At 45.7% G+C, this 14783-nt stretch overlaps 1 protein-coding gene and 1 long non-coding RNA gene across 3 annotated transcripts in view; one reads left to right on the top strand and one right to left on the bottom strand.

Annotated features, from left to right (window-relative positions):
• Positions 1-10375, bottom strand: part of SP1 (Sp1 transcription factor) — a 134908-nt gene extending 124533 nt beyond the window's left edge. For both annotated transcript variants that reach the window (XM_069653314.1, XM_069653313.1), the window contains exon 1: positions 10194-10375. In XM_069653314.1, coding sequence (XP_069509415.1) covers positions 10194-10200 — 7 coding nt within the window. In that variant the 5' untranslated portion in view covers positions 10201-10375. The remainder of the gene's footprint in view (positions 1-10193) is intronic.
• Positions 10376-10720: 345 nt separating this feature from the next.
• Positions 10721-14783, top strand: part of LOC138582219 (uncharacterized) — a 48742-nt gene continuing 44679 nt past the window's right edge. Inside the window, exon 1 of the long non-coding RNA XR_011304983.1 lies at positions 10721-10905. This is a non-coding gene — a long non-coding RNA (uncharacterized lncRNA). The remainder of the gene's footprint in view (positions 10906-14783) is intronic.

Consider the following 14783-nt stretch of genomic DNA (forward strand, 5'->3'; position numbering starts at 1 on the left):
GGAGAGCGTACTCTGGATGTTGTGCAGGGGGGGCGCTTGCTGCCTGTTCTGGGCTGGGTTCCCAGAAGGCAGTATGTCTCGACTCACCTGTTGCTGAAGTTACGGGGCACGTGGCGTCTTGCATGTTTTCCAGTTCCTTGAGCATGTCTTCGGTTACGTCTCCTGGTGTCTTATACTCTCTCCCACTGGCTCCCGACATCTCGGCTTTCGTAGTTTTGTTTTCAGTGTCCCCAGCGCTGCGAGTGTCCCTGCTATGGTGGCGGGGGGGGTTCAGGTCTACAGGCTGAGGTGTGCATGGTCCTTCCTCCTGTGACCTCTCCTACTACCAACACCAGCAGAAAGGGTATACATTGGGGGTCCTCTCAGCTCAAGGGTTGTGAGATCTGGGGAGAGCCGGTGATCATCCAATTGGCAAGAGTTGTGCCATTGTGCAAGCTCTGGTGTACTTCGAGGAGTTGCTGGACGGTCTGCGGTTTTTGGTCCGATCGGACAATACGACGGCCTTGGCATATGTGAACTGCAAAAGTGGTTCCGGCTGTTCCCTGAATGCTCTGGCAGCGCTGATAGGCACCTGGGAGGAATCTCATCTGGTGTATCTGCTGGCCTCACGTATCAGAAGGGTGGACAATGTTCAAGCGGATCTTCTCAGACGCCGGTTTTCACTCCTCTGCAGAACTGGTCCTGTTGGCCCAGGTCTTTGCGGTGACCTGTGTCAGATTAGGGTCCTTGGTTCTAGACCTGCTTGCATCCCCGGCCTCAGCAGAAGTTCCCCTCTTCTGCTCTCGGTTTCTGGTTGAGGGGATTGGGGGATGGACGCCCTCTCTGTACAGTGGCCTTGGGGTTTTCCTTTATGCCTTTCCGCCTATTCCCCTTCTGCCCCGGGTGGTTTGGCGCATCTGAGTGTCCAGGGTGACTGTGTTGTTGTTAGCTCTGTTCTGGTGCCGCCGGAGTTGGCTCCCCTCTCTGTTGGAGCTTCGTTCCTAGGAACCTTGGCTGGTTCCGAGGTGGCCGTGTCCCCTTCAAGGGGATCTGCGGTTAGAATTCCACCGGATGCAATGGGCGGTGTGGCTATAGCTCAGTCTAGGTTGATATCTCAGGGGTTCTCAGATCCTGTAGTTGAGTCCAAATGGATGCTCTTAGACCCTCCACTCTGAAGGTGTTAGGCAGACATTGGGGCCATTTCCGAGACTGGTATGGGCAGTCTGGGATCCCTCCTGTGCGTTCTGGCCTCTGCTATCCTTCGGTTCCTCCAGGAGGGGTTTTGACAGGGGCCTGGCAGTTTTTCCAGGCTTCGCTCTCAGCGGGCCTCCATGAAATTCCTTTTGGGGGACTCTGACGGTCACTTGGATGGGGAGGTGTTGGTGGGGAAGTTGATCCAGGGTTTTTCTTCTTCCCTTCCTTGTGCTGATAAAGGGCTTTCCTTTTGGGATCTCCCTCTTGTATTACGGTTCCTTCATGGGCCTCCTTTTGAGCCCATTTCCGAGATTGATATCAAACATCTTACACTGAAATCTGCTTTTCTTATTGCCCTCACTTCTGCCCGTAGGCTTGGGGAGATTGAGGCTCTCTTATGTCACGCTCCTTTCCTGAGGGTGCTGCCAGACTCGGTGGTGCCGGGGTGTGGTCCGAAGTTTCTCCCTTCAGTTGTCTCTCGGGTTTCACACCTCTCAGGGTCTGGTTCTCCCTGACTTCTTTCATGATCCAAGAACGCCTGAGGAGGTGGCTCGGCTTAACATTGATGTCCGGCGGGACGCGTTGGAGTATTTGGCTTGGTTTGCCTTTTCCACCAATCTGATAGTCTTCTGATTGCTTGTGGTCTGGCTGGGGCTGGGCATAACGCATCTGTGGTTTCCATTTTCCGGTGGTTCCGGGTTGTGATCTCTAGGGCCTATGTGGCTTCTGGCCTGCCTGTGCCTGCGCACAATCAGGGGCGGTCTACCAGGGGTTTCGCGGCTTCCTGGCCCGATGTAAGGAGGGTTTTTCTCTGCAAGAGATTTGTATGGCTGCCGCCTTGGCTGGTCTAGGCATTTTCATCAACCACTATGGGTTGAGTTTCTCCCACTCGGGGGTTGGTTCCTTCGTGGTTGGAGTTTTTGTCTGTGGGGATGTGATTTAAGAGTTATTGTGGGTGTGTTTTGCTGCACTGTTTTTGGCTCTGTCTCATTGGGACCTTTTCCCCGTTGATGCTTTGGTATACCTCATGAAGTAAGTACTGGGACGAGGAAGAGTGGACGTGGAGGTAATGCTCTGATTACTTACCGGTAATCTTCATTACTCCTAGTCCTACTCTTCCTCGTCACAGTACTGACGACCCTCCTCACCCTCCCTGCGGGGAAGGTCCCATGCTCCGGCTTGGTAATATGAAACTGAGTGACATGGATGTGGGGGAGGAGTTATAGGGATTTAAAGAAATAGAAGAAGGTCCTGTGTCGGAGGCGGGTGCCTCATGAAGTACTCATGAAACCACCTTCTACTCGGGACATAAAAATCCCGCAGAACAAAACCACAAGTGTAAGTCGCGGGCTAATAACGCTGACAAATCTACCCCAGCCAAGGCATCTTCCGAGACCCCCCCCCTCAAAAGGGCCCTTCTCAATGCAAGATCACTTGTCGCACATGGCACCGACATTGCCAACCTAATCACAGAGGGTAAGCTCAACTTCCTAGCCATTACGGAAACATGGCTCCATAGTGCAGCAGGATCTGCCCTCATGCTAGCGATCCCCGATGCCTACACCATAGCCAGACAAGACCGTGACAGTACCCGAGGAGGTGGCATCGCCATCACCTCTAGAACATCTCTATGCTTACGACTAGCCCCTGCCTACTTGGCACAATCGTGTGAAGCCCTCTCTGTCAAACTCCAGATAAATAACTCTCAAACCTTGACCATTCACCCAATATATAGACCGCTTGGTCGACTCGGTACCTTTGAGGAGGACCTGCACAACATACTCACAAACAACCTCAAACCATCCTCGCAAATACTCTTATTAGGGGACCTTAACCTTGGCTATATGGACCGAACAGACAAATACGCCACAGATATAGCCATAACAATTAAGGCACTAGGTCTTTCCCAAAAAGTATATTGTGGCCTGTGGTCATCTCAATTTCAGAGTACCTGGCATAAAGCAGCAACTGGGTGATCATTTAGAATGTAAAGGAGTATGGGCCACTGAGCACCAGTTGCAAGATGTATGCAACCTGCTGGTTACAGAACTAGGTTTGCCATCAAAAGCATTTGATCATGTACATTTTCAAAAGTGTTGACTCGTCAATATGATGCATCTTCCCCAACAAAATGAAATATAGTTGACGCAATGAAATTTAGATACACTAACCTCAATTTTACTGTAAAGCATGGAGACGATGCAGTGTTTTACATTATCAATACTATTAATTGTGCATTATGTAACAACCTACATTTTAGGAATGGAATGGCATGACGGTCTTAAAAAAATGTATAAAAGAGACAAATACTGGTCTTTGCCAGATAGGATATAAAGGTTAATAAAAGTAACATCCCGATTATTTCGGGTTTGCAGTTATTTGAAAAAGACATTCTTGCCTAGCCCTCTCACACGGAGGAGATGATTACTCCTGCACCTTCTCTCCATTAGGACCTGATGCGAACAGAGAAAAGACGGGAAAGAGTGCACAAAGGGCAAGAGGGGAACGCAGGGCGAGCTGTGCTTTCATTGAAGAGGGTAACTTAAAAAGCTATCTTTGCTACACAAGTGTCCATTTGATTAGCAAACTGACAGAATTGCATAGCAAGCTGCTATTCGACAATGCTTATTTTATGTTTTGTGGAATATTAGGGGGTTCACACAAAAACAAAATTTTGAAAGATTATTAGCTTTGCGAAACATCAGGTGAAGATACTTATGTTGCAAGAGACACTTGTGACAGGCTGGAAAGTTGCTGAAGGCACAGGGATAGGGGTCCATAGATACGGCACACCATTTACATTACATTCTAGAGATGTAGCCACCTATATCCATGCCGCTTTTGATTGTAAAGTATAGGATTGTGTGAAAGATGGGAGAAGAGTCAGTATGTGATCGCTGTGTAAATGCATGGGCACAGTACTACTAATCAATATATATGCGTCAAATAAAGACTTGCCTGATGTTTCTTCAAGAATGTGCTACACACTTATATAAAAAAGGCATACATTTTTCAAAAACAGATTAGCAGAGTTTGCTAATTAAAATGTTCTCGATTAGCAAACAAACCCATTTGATTAGCAATGGGATACTATTATATAAAGGTTTTAAAACATTCCCTGCAAACGGTACTCGCCCTTCTTAAAATCTACTTGACTATGCGAGTGGGCGAGTAGACTTTGCCTGCCCTGGAGGAGTGTCTGTAAAAGGTTAGCTGCATGAATGGGCACAAATGGATACGATGAAAAGGCTCTGAAAACAGTGTGGACACCTCTTGCATGTTTGTGCTATTGTACAAGGCAATCAATCATAGCAAAGTGAGCTCTGGATGCTAACTACAGCGGATGGTATTGCAGCAGATCTGTAGATGTACAGACTGGATGGAACTATTGATCACTACTTTGCGAACATACCTAGTTAGTGTTGGGTATTCATTATGTGAGACGAAAGAAAAAGACTAAGCGGAGTGGAAGGCGTAGCAGACAACTGCACAAACTAGGGGGGAAATTGTAGTTTGTGGCCATCTCACTTTCAGGGTAGCTGGTATAAAAGCAGGGCGAGAAGATAGAATGTCCAGGACTATGGGCTCATCACATGGGTTGCAGATTTATACAACCAGTAGGTCACAGAACTAGGTTTGCCATCAAAGATATGTGGCTGTGTATCACATACATTTTCAAAAGTGTTCAGTCATCAATATGATGCATCTTCCCCAATAAAATTAAATCTAGTTTACACTGAGATTTAGATATACTAACCCAAACTGTAGCAATACTGCAATAATGCATTACGTAAGCAATGGAATTGCATGACTGTCTTCAAAAAACTATAAAGTGAAACCCGATAACTTCAGGCTTGCAACTATTTGAAGTAAAACTATTCTTGACTAGCACTCCCACACAGGCCTTTGGCACTTCAGATTTGAGGAGATGATTACTGCAGTGAACAGAGGAAAGAAGGGTGGAGAGAGGACTTCGGGCAATAGAGGAATACAGTGCGAGATGTGCCTTCATTGAACACAGCAACTTAAAACAGCTATTTTTGCAGCAAGTCTCAATTTAGCAAACCTACAAAGTTGCCTAGCAAATTGCTATACGACACTGCTCATTTTATGCCTTGATAAATATGAAGGATATGAGGTCTGGTGGGCAGGGGATGTTAATTTCTCCCTCACACTGCATATGCATAGGGCCAACACAACCCAGGTGAAACTACAGAGGATGGCAGAGACTTGGAACGGGATCGCAGAATATCACGGGCTGGTGAATGTGTGGAGACTCAGACACCCACAGGGGAGAGAATTTACATACTACTCGAGTGTAGATGATTCCGCTTCTATGATAGATTATATTATGAACACTCAAGACACAGTACGGTACTAAGATGATGCACAGATACTCCCAAGAACACTAATCACTCACTGGTTGTTGCTACACTTACAGGATTGGTTCCCCGGCCTAAAACCACACACTGGAGATTTAAGAATAGGGCGATAGAAGATTCAGTATTATTTAGAGAGGAAACTGTGCAAGACATTGAACGGTTTTTCACACACAATAGAGGGCCAGTTGCAGACCCAGGGGTAGTGTGGGAAACACAGTCTACACTTGGGGTAGCTGCATTTCTAGAGAAGGAGGGGTACTGAAAGCCTTGCAGAGTAGTCTAAAAAAAAAAAAAAAACAAGTCAAAATCAAGGTGCTAGAAGGCAGGCAAACAGTAAGTAGATGGTGGGGGCCGAGTCAGAGAGACTGCAGGAAGCGAAGAGGGACTTTTCAGATATTTCCAAAAGAGAGGTTAAGTATATGGTGGAGGGCAGTGGCATATGGGGAAAGAGGACTGCCAAGCAGGACTAGCTTGGGCCATTCAGGAAGAGCGGGAACCTGTGAATACTATTACAATGGATATGGCTTCTATACTCTGGTTCAAGGGCCGGGGTGTTAAATAATACGCTGTCTGTGACAATTAACCCCACTTTGGGTACTAGACAAGGGCACCGACTCTCACCCCTTCTCTTTGGACTGGCCATTGAACCTCTGGCTTGCTACATCAGGGAACATCATGGGCACAGAGGAATAAAGTTGTACTCCCAGGCGAGTGTTGTCTCGCTGTATGCAGAGGATATGTTGCTCTATGTTAGAAACCCCAGGATTAATGTACCACCTATTGTCCGGGATGTACAGGATTTCAGGAAGCTATCAGGGCTGCAAATTAACGGAGACAGGTCGGAGGTTCTGCCCTTGACAACTGCTGTTATACAGGGCGATGTGACAGATTTCAAAGGGTGCATGCAGGAGATAAGATACTTGGGAGTACTAGTAGCTACTGAAAAATCTGCTCCCTCTGCTGAAAACTATGAAAAAAAACAGAACAGCTGGAGCTTAAGGTAGAGTTGTGGATACATCTCCCCATCTCACAGGCTGCCAGGCTCTCATTGGCCAAGATGGTGTTGGTTCCCAACCTTTTATATATATTTACTAATGTACCCGTTAACGCCGGCTACGAGGTTCTGTGATAAGGTCAGACCCCGATTAGCATGGGCAGGAAAGCAACCAAGGATTGCATATGACATACTAACAAAACCATATGAAAGGGGAGGACTCTTACTTTCCAGATTCTGTATATTTATTATCTGATGGCTCCGATTCAGCATGCAGTGTGGCGGTCGACACCCTCGGTGGAGCTACCACATATAGGGAGAGATATGGTGGCACCCTAACCAGAAGATCTCTGGGTGGCTTCCATGCCACCTGCTGTTGCATGTTCCTTAAGTGAGCACAGATTCCATTTTGAGTAGTAATTGAGGTCAACACGTCTTCTGCCATGTGTATTTATACAATATAGATTGCACAATTTTCCTACACGTGGGAATGATTTAGGATATGAGTTTAAGTGAACAAGTGGCCTTCGCAGACAGTCAACACACATAAATAAAGGCCCAAAGAGTCCAACCAGTATGTCAAATAAATTCACGAATGCATAGCTGTTAAGTCTTCGTATTTTGTTTTATCTGACCTGTACGCTCATATTACCTTTTTGTGTATGCAGACACTTAGGTTATAACCACCATATCTTAGGCTGTGATTTGCCATTTATACAACAAGTCACATTTGTTTTACCTAGATTAATAGAAACACCAGAGTTCACCACATGTGTATTGTAACCGAGACAAACAATAAGATAGTTGATAATGTGTCAATATTCAGACTGGTCGCATGAGAGCCCCAAAAATGCAAAAAAACGTTGATTGCACAGAGAGTAAAGTGATCATATGGGACACAAAGCAAATTCCCTTTAGGATGATTTGTAATGTGTACTGAACCAAATTCTCCACTGTAGCAGTTTCAAAGCACTGATCCTTACAGCAGGAGTAAAGTAAGAAGGAGCAAACGTGACAAAGGAAGTTGCAAGTGCAGTGAGAGCCAGGCAGTGTAAATGCATGCTAGTCCACTACACATGGACTTTTTTCCAGAGCTGAGAGACAGACAGAATTTGTTAGGGTTAATAGACACATTGGCAGTTTGGATGATTTGTTAGATATTGAGTAGTGTTTGGCATGCAACTTTCTCGAGGGCATGATTGGGCAATCAAGTAAGTCTTAAATACCTTTGATGTCTGCTTATTTTACTGCAAGTAAGTTCTGCCAAGCCAGCTACAGAAGGTGGCTTGGTCCAAGATTAGGACATGCGAGGGGAAAGTTGTTGGCAAAAAAAAACACAGTCGGGTGGGATAGACAGAATTAATAAAGTTAAATGTAATTATTCCTATCCTAACAGCAAACTACGGTCATGTGTTCCTGAGGTCCAATTGTCTGTGTGATTAGGAAACTGGTGTGCAGGTTCTGGGTTGGAATTTAACTGAGGATTATGTGAGCAGAAATGGGTGGATTTATTTTTTACAAAGGATTATGAGCAAAAAATTGCCACGACAATTCCACACCTCCTGATTTGCTAGCGGTTGCATTTGTATGTTTGAGAATCAGACACTATGGTAGCGTGCACACTAAAAGTAAGGTCTAAATTCAGTGTAAAATGTATACCCTAACCGTGGAGACATTATTCCATAGGCCTCAAAATTCGAACTCTATTTGATGATTTCCCTTTGGTAAGAAAGTGCATACAGTCTGTGTGCATGTGGAGAATGGGGGTGGGAGGAATTTTCTATCTAGTAGATTGCAACTTAATGTGTACTCCAGTAGTTTGGGACAGCAACATCTGCTAGAGCTAGGATAGACTGGTGAAAGGTGAATGTAGTCAGGAGAATAAAATTGTAGGGCGTGCTGCTGTGGTCCGGACACATTCTAGGATGTTGCAAGCCTAGCACCCAGAAAGGGGTAAGAGGTGGAATCCTGACCTCATGTCAAACTAGGAACGCAATGTCAAACATTTCTACTCAATGCTACATAGTGGAGACTGTGGGCGACATAGGCTCGATTATTGATGGTGCTTGCTCTAGCAATTCATTTTTACATCAAACTAGTGTAGTAGGAGATATGGAACGTTGAACCGGGTTACAATCCCAGCTTTAATCATATTATGCAATGTTTGCGTTGCCATGGTGGGCAAAAACACCTGATTTTATACTCGTTTACGAGGCCGGTGACACACGCCAAAAGCATGCTAGTTGAGAGCCATGACAACGGCCTGGAACTTACACTATGGGCCAATAAGTTGTACTTGCTCCCGGCCACAATGTGCCATTCCTCCCATATGGGCTATTCTATACTTAAATACAATTCTATCAGATATGCAACATATTCAATCATGTTAACCGGAAACGTTATGTGGAATTGGGAGCAGTTGCTTTAAATATATCCCTCCCATGATCTTGTATTCGAAATGTATAGGGAATCTGGTTCCAACATGTTCATGATAATATTGAAACGGTACATTAACAGTGCAAGTATCGTTTAGTCATGTGCCACCATGTTTTTTCAATGCATAAAATATGCTGCTCGGAAGAATTCTCTTAGGTCGCATAAACTATGTTAGCCACCTTCAGATTTGTCTAGGCCTGGTTGAGGTCACGTACCCCATTAAATCCGTGAGATTCTAGTCCAGTCCCAGCTTTCCCCCCCACCTTTATTCTGCAATGTATCCTATACCACAGAAGTAAAATGATTTTTTGAGAAAAAAAAAAATCTAAACCAAATTACCAATAAGAGTATTTTATAAGCTTGTAAAAATGTTTTAACTTAAAAACAGAATGTTTTTTATATATTTATTTCTTTGCACCTAGTTTTCATGCACATTAAAAGATACCTTGTTCTTTGCGCGCTCTATAAATATCCCATACAGTACACTACATGTTCACGTCTTCCAATCAGGCAGTTAAAATAGTTTCTTCCTGTGGAACTTCATGCACTACTAGTCCAAACAGATCCAGGAAACTGAGGTTGAAAGCAGGGCCGCAAGATTCTACATGTCTTTTTCCTATTTTTTGTTGGGAGTATTCTTGCTGTTTGGAAGTATTTGCCAATTTTTAGAGCAAAAGTGGCCGACACACCACTTATATGAAGGGCCGTTCGTGGTATTCCTTTACACCGAGGTACTTGATGTGTACATTGTAAATATCAAACGTTGCAAGTCAACAAGGCTAGTGCACACAATCGTGTGTTGTGCTATTCAAAGTTCACATATTTCGAATGCAGGAAATCTTAAGGACGGAGGGGATGTTGTGAGGCTGCAACTTTGCCCTACTCCCGCCCCCTTCTCTGGCCCGCCCGCTCACAGTAAGGGCGGGAGACACCGCCTCCGGGGGACGGCCGAGGGGCGGCGGGGACGAGGGAGGGGCTGTAAGAAGACGTTTTCCCCCACCCCACGTTTAGGAATCCCTGTGGGCAGGGCTGGAGGGAGCATGGGGGGCCGGCGCGGCCTCGCCAGCACTTCCTCCCGCCGCCCCCATCTTGTGCTGCGGCCTCCACCCCTCAGCCCGCCTCGCACGCTCGCGTTCATTCTCCTCGCACACAGCGCGAGCCGGAACCCGCCTTTTTTTTCCAACACCCCCAATTGACCGTTTTCTTACCGCTCATATTCTGGTGTGACCGCGCCGCGAGCGCTCACTCAAACCTTCTACCAATGCACCCAACATCCACCGATCTTACGCTGACGAAGCAATCAACCTAACCTAGCTGGAAAGGAACTGGACGGCGCGCGGCGGCTGGGCGGGGACTCGCCAACGTGACAGGGTTGCTAACCACTCCCAAACTGTGGTGGGAGGCTATGGCTCCCGCCTCCCTTGACTGGCAGGGGGAGGTCTAGCCAATGGGTGAGTGAGCGACCACGCCCTGAAGGGAGGAGGGGATGTTTGGAAGGTGGAATGTGGTAGGGGTAAGGGAGGTGATCATGCCCGATTCACAGTTCCGCCCCTAAATCTATTCCTCTCCGTGGCGCAGTTTGAGCCAATGGTAGTCGAAAGGGCTGTGATGGACGGGCGGAGCGACCGAATAGGAGGTGGACAAATGACAGACACGCTAGAATACATGTTGGGGTGTGAGCATGAAGGGGTGAGGTGGGTTGGGCGCGGGTGGTCTGGGGGAGGGGATGGCGGTCATGGCGCCATTACTTTCAATTCAAAGAGTTTTTAAAATGTGACTGAGAGTTGCACTTGTTTATCTGGACGGTGTTACGGTGTGCAAGCTCCCGATCACACCGCTACAGCATAACGAAACCGAATGCCTCTTGTGCACGAAAAGGATGAAGTATTTCTCGGCGTTAAAAAACAGGCAATTTAAAATGTATGTTACGTTTGTGTTAACCCCATACTTCAGCAGCTTGACGTTAATTATGTACAGATAATGACTAAATACGCGATCTCCCATCTAAAATGGCTGCCGTTGACTAGTGGGTACTAGGTCGTGTCCTCGGCAAGGCATGGTCTGGGCAACGTTTCTGTTTACAACGGTGGTAGGGGGGGGTCTGTCTGACGGATGGCGGGCAGTTGGAGCAAACTGTACAGTGTTTGGAAAGAGTAACTGCTTTATTCTATGTTTGTGTAATACGTACTCCTTTTATTCTATGTTTCGTATGCTTTTTGTGCTGTGCTGAATCATCACTAGTAGTTTCAAGGCGTTAGTGTTTCCTGCGTGGGGGACGGGAGCTTACTCCCTCCGAGGGTCTGGGAGCTGTGACTTGTAGATGTCAAATATTACGTAGCAGTAACTCCACTGTGAAACACACAGTTGGCATTACATGGCTGTCGTTTGCTCTTGTCTACACTGTTGAAAAGAAGTTGGATGTAGGTTGGTCAACATTCTGATATTCTGCGGGACTATTGCGTACAAGGTGGTGATGTCATGTCCTCCATCTTTGTGCTGCCCCCGTTTTTAATTTAAACAATTTGTGAATGGCTGCTAATGCTCGAACGCTAGGCTTAATTTCAATGTTAATTGTTTGTCCTTGGGAGTTGATGGTCACATTTATTTAACTGCAAACGGGGCCCATTGCCATCCCCGGAAAAAAATTACCATTGGAATCATGGTGCATGGAATCTCGTAGCCAAGGCCATGTTACATCCCCCTCCTCCCCCCGAGACTAGTGCAAATCCAGCTCCCTCACACCGTCTCCGGCACTCGGACACAAATAATACACAAAGCCAGAAGTAGGGTGTAAAAGCTCTAACACACACCAGGCTCTGGGGGCTGCATTGACTCTGACCCCTCCCAGGCCTGGCTCCTCCCAGGCCTGGCTCATACTTATGCACAAATCGCAAGAACAGAGAGAGAAAAAATATTTCGTAACTTCAGATTGTCTTTGCAAGGCAGGCTCTTATCGACCGTGGGACTTCAGCCAGCAGCTTCAGAACTGTGTACGTTCTCGAAGGGAGGGCTGTTGATGCCCATTTGCGAGGCCTGCAGCATTCAACAGTAGCTGCGACATTGCTTTCTTGGGTGTTAGGCCAGTCCTTATGCCAAATCATTAGGCCAGTCTTCCTGCTTGAGATGTGAAGTATTTCGAGCCAAAAGAAAGTACAGAATGGGAAATGTACCTGGCAACATGTGCCCACTTTTTTTCATCTCTTCTTATTTTATCTATGAATCGCTAACTTCTACATAAGGAAACAAGAAAAAAATAAAAAACATCAAACTAAGACATTTTATTTATGTCTTTACTAATTTAAAGCCATTCACTGTACTGTATTGCATAAACACCTATTAGCATCAGCCAGAATATAGGGTGCCTCTAAAACGGTATTACCCAAATTGTTCGTTTACAATTGTTCGAATGAACAATTGACCGAAGGGTCACAATTGACCATATATATATATATCTGTTTGGTAATATATATATATATATATATAGGGTTTTGGGGGGTTTGGCGTTAGGTGGGGGGTTTCCCCCCACGTATATGCTACAATTGACCTTCACAATTCGGTCAATTGTGAAAAGGTCAATTGTAATTCGAACAGTTGTAAAATGAACAATTCGTATACAACCTCTAAAACACCAAAAAAGTCATAACTACATGTCCGTCCTTTCTAGCTCTGAGCATCCCTGTCGCTCTCAAATTCAGCAATGCCCCATTCATGTGTCTGTCATGTTTGTTTGCACTGTCAAAGTCTCATTTACTTTCCAGTATATACTAACCCTGCAGTACCTCCCAGTCCCTAGGTGCACCCGCAGTCAGTGTCAGCAACTTGTTAGTGCTTGTCATATTTTTCCCAAGTAGCATCTTGCATGGTGAATACCCAGTCGCTGAAAACTCTCTCAGCAGTCCATGGAGAACAAATGACAGCCATTCTTCCCTCTGTGTGTCTTTCACATCCATCTGTTTGAACTGCTCTTTCTTTGGCACCTCTTGCTGTTTTTTTTTCCAATGAGCCACACAATTGTCCATGTGCTCCTGCCACCCTTCTTTTACAGTGGGCCACCAGGCCACCTCTGTCGGGAACTGAAATGTATTGTCTTGCCCTTTCTCTGCATTGAGATGCTGAATCATTAGTTCATCGTTCGCTTTCCAAATGGCCAGGTGGCGATCACATTTCCTTTGCTCTTCTGTAGGATAATCTTCACCACTTCAAGCTGTGGCCCCTCCATCAAATGACACTCCTTATCTTCTATGGATGCCATTAGCTCTGGCTGTGGATCATTGTCAGGTGCCAGGGGCCACTTTCGCTCAGATGCAGTTATCTTTCTTCCCAGAGCCAGCTGATTGTGCTTCACCATACTGTGCTCCACCCCCCCCAAACCAAAACACTTAAGACACGCTGACACTGACCACCAACTTCATATGTGGGCCTGTCAATGTCCTTCTCTGGTGCACATGCCCTGAAAGCGTCCTGTTGTGATTTGACATTACGCCTTTCACTAGCATCTTGTTCACTTCCTCGTCTAAGGTGCACACTCTCCGTCCTTCTGAACTCCAGTTTATTTATTGCCACTTTGTCCGGACATACCTCCATCCCCTTTGTAATATATTTGTGCTTTGCTTGTGATTCCGCACAATCTCCTTGTCCGTTCCCTGCAGTACCCTTTGTAACTGATGTTCGTGGGCAGCCTCCATCTTCTTTTGTGCCGACTGGGGGATCACATCCCAATTGTGCAACATGCTCTTCAGCCTTTCCAGCACAGCCCTTGCCCCCGACTTATGACAGTTCTCAACCCGCCTCTTGCCTTGTCAGTGGACCGGCATCTGCCATATTGCCACTGAAACTGTATTCTGTAATCTGTATTCTTTAATCTTTTATTCCACTTTAACTCAACCTTCAGACAGACCTCATACTCCTACTTTGTGCCCTCTACAGCGTCGACCCTACACCCACTCTCCACGACCCGCTCCTCTTGACTGTATTACAGGTGCCTAAGAATCCTCTGCCCTACCTTTGTATTATTCCTGGAGTCCCTGAAGACTACAAATTCCACACAGTCTACTATTGGAACATGCAACAGGTCCAGCGAAAATGTTTTTTTTTCACTTACCCGTTGTATTGGTGTAATTTCCATCTCCATGCCTTGCACTTGATGAAGAGAAGAGGAGCTCCCAGGTTTCGGCACCAGGCCCCCAGATAAGGTGGGTACGAGGCCTTTTTACGCATGAAAATCTTGCAAATACGACAGCTTTATTATTTTCCTGGGTACATTTACACATAGGTTTAGAGCAAAGGGCAATGCAAAGGTCAGGTTACTAGATAGAAACTAGGAGCCTTCTTTTGATTTTTATCTACATGTATGTAATTGCAAGCCACCTCTGAAACAGAATGTATTTCTCTGAAGCCTTTCAAAAAAAGAAACTGCACAGTTTGATAAAAGGAATGGCTTCTTTCCATTCAGCTTTAGAAGCACTGTGCATAATTTCTTAGAATTTCAGGGCGGTATAATTAATAAGATGGAAAACTAAGTTGCAATTGAGAATGCATATTTTGTAACAAATAATGCTTTTTCCCCAGTGAAAGCAAACCAGTATTGCACAATGTGAGTTCTTTTGCTGTGCGCATAATCATGCAGAGGCAGATCATTTTTACATTGATAATTTAATTTACACTATAATTATAAGTGTAAATTGATGAATATGCACAGTCTAGATTACATCCATTCAACCTTGCAGTCAATGGGGTACTTTACTATAAATGGTCAGTGTCAGCAGAGTCTTTGCTCAAGGGTGAGTGGTTGTCATTAC

This window comes from Ambystoma mexicanum, chromosome 3q, assembly GCF_040938575.1.
Source record: "Ambystoma mexicanum isolate Mex_15411 chromosome 3q, UKY_AmexF1_1, whole genome shotgun sequence".
In the NCBI taxonomy this organism is placed as follows: domain Eukaryota; kingdom Metazoa; phylum Chordata; class Amphibia; order Caudata; family Ambystomatidae; genus Ambystoma; species Ambystoma mexicanum.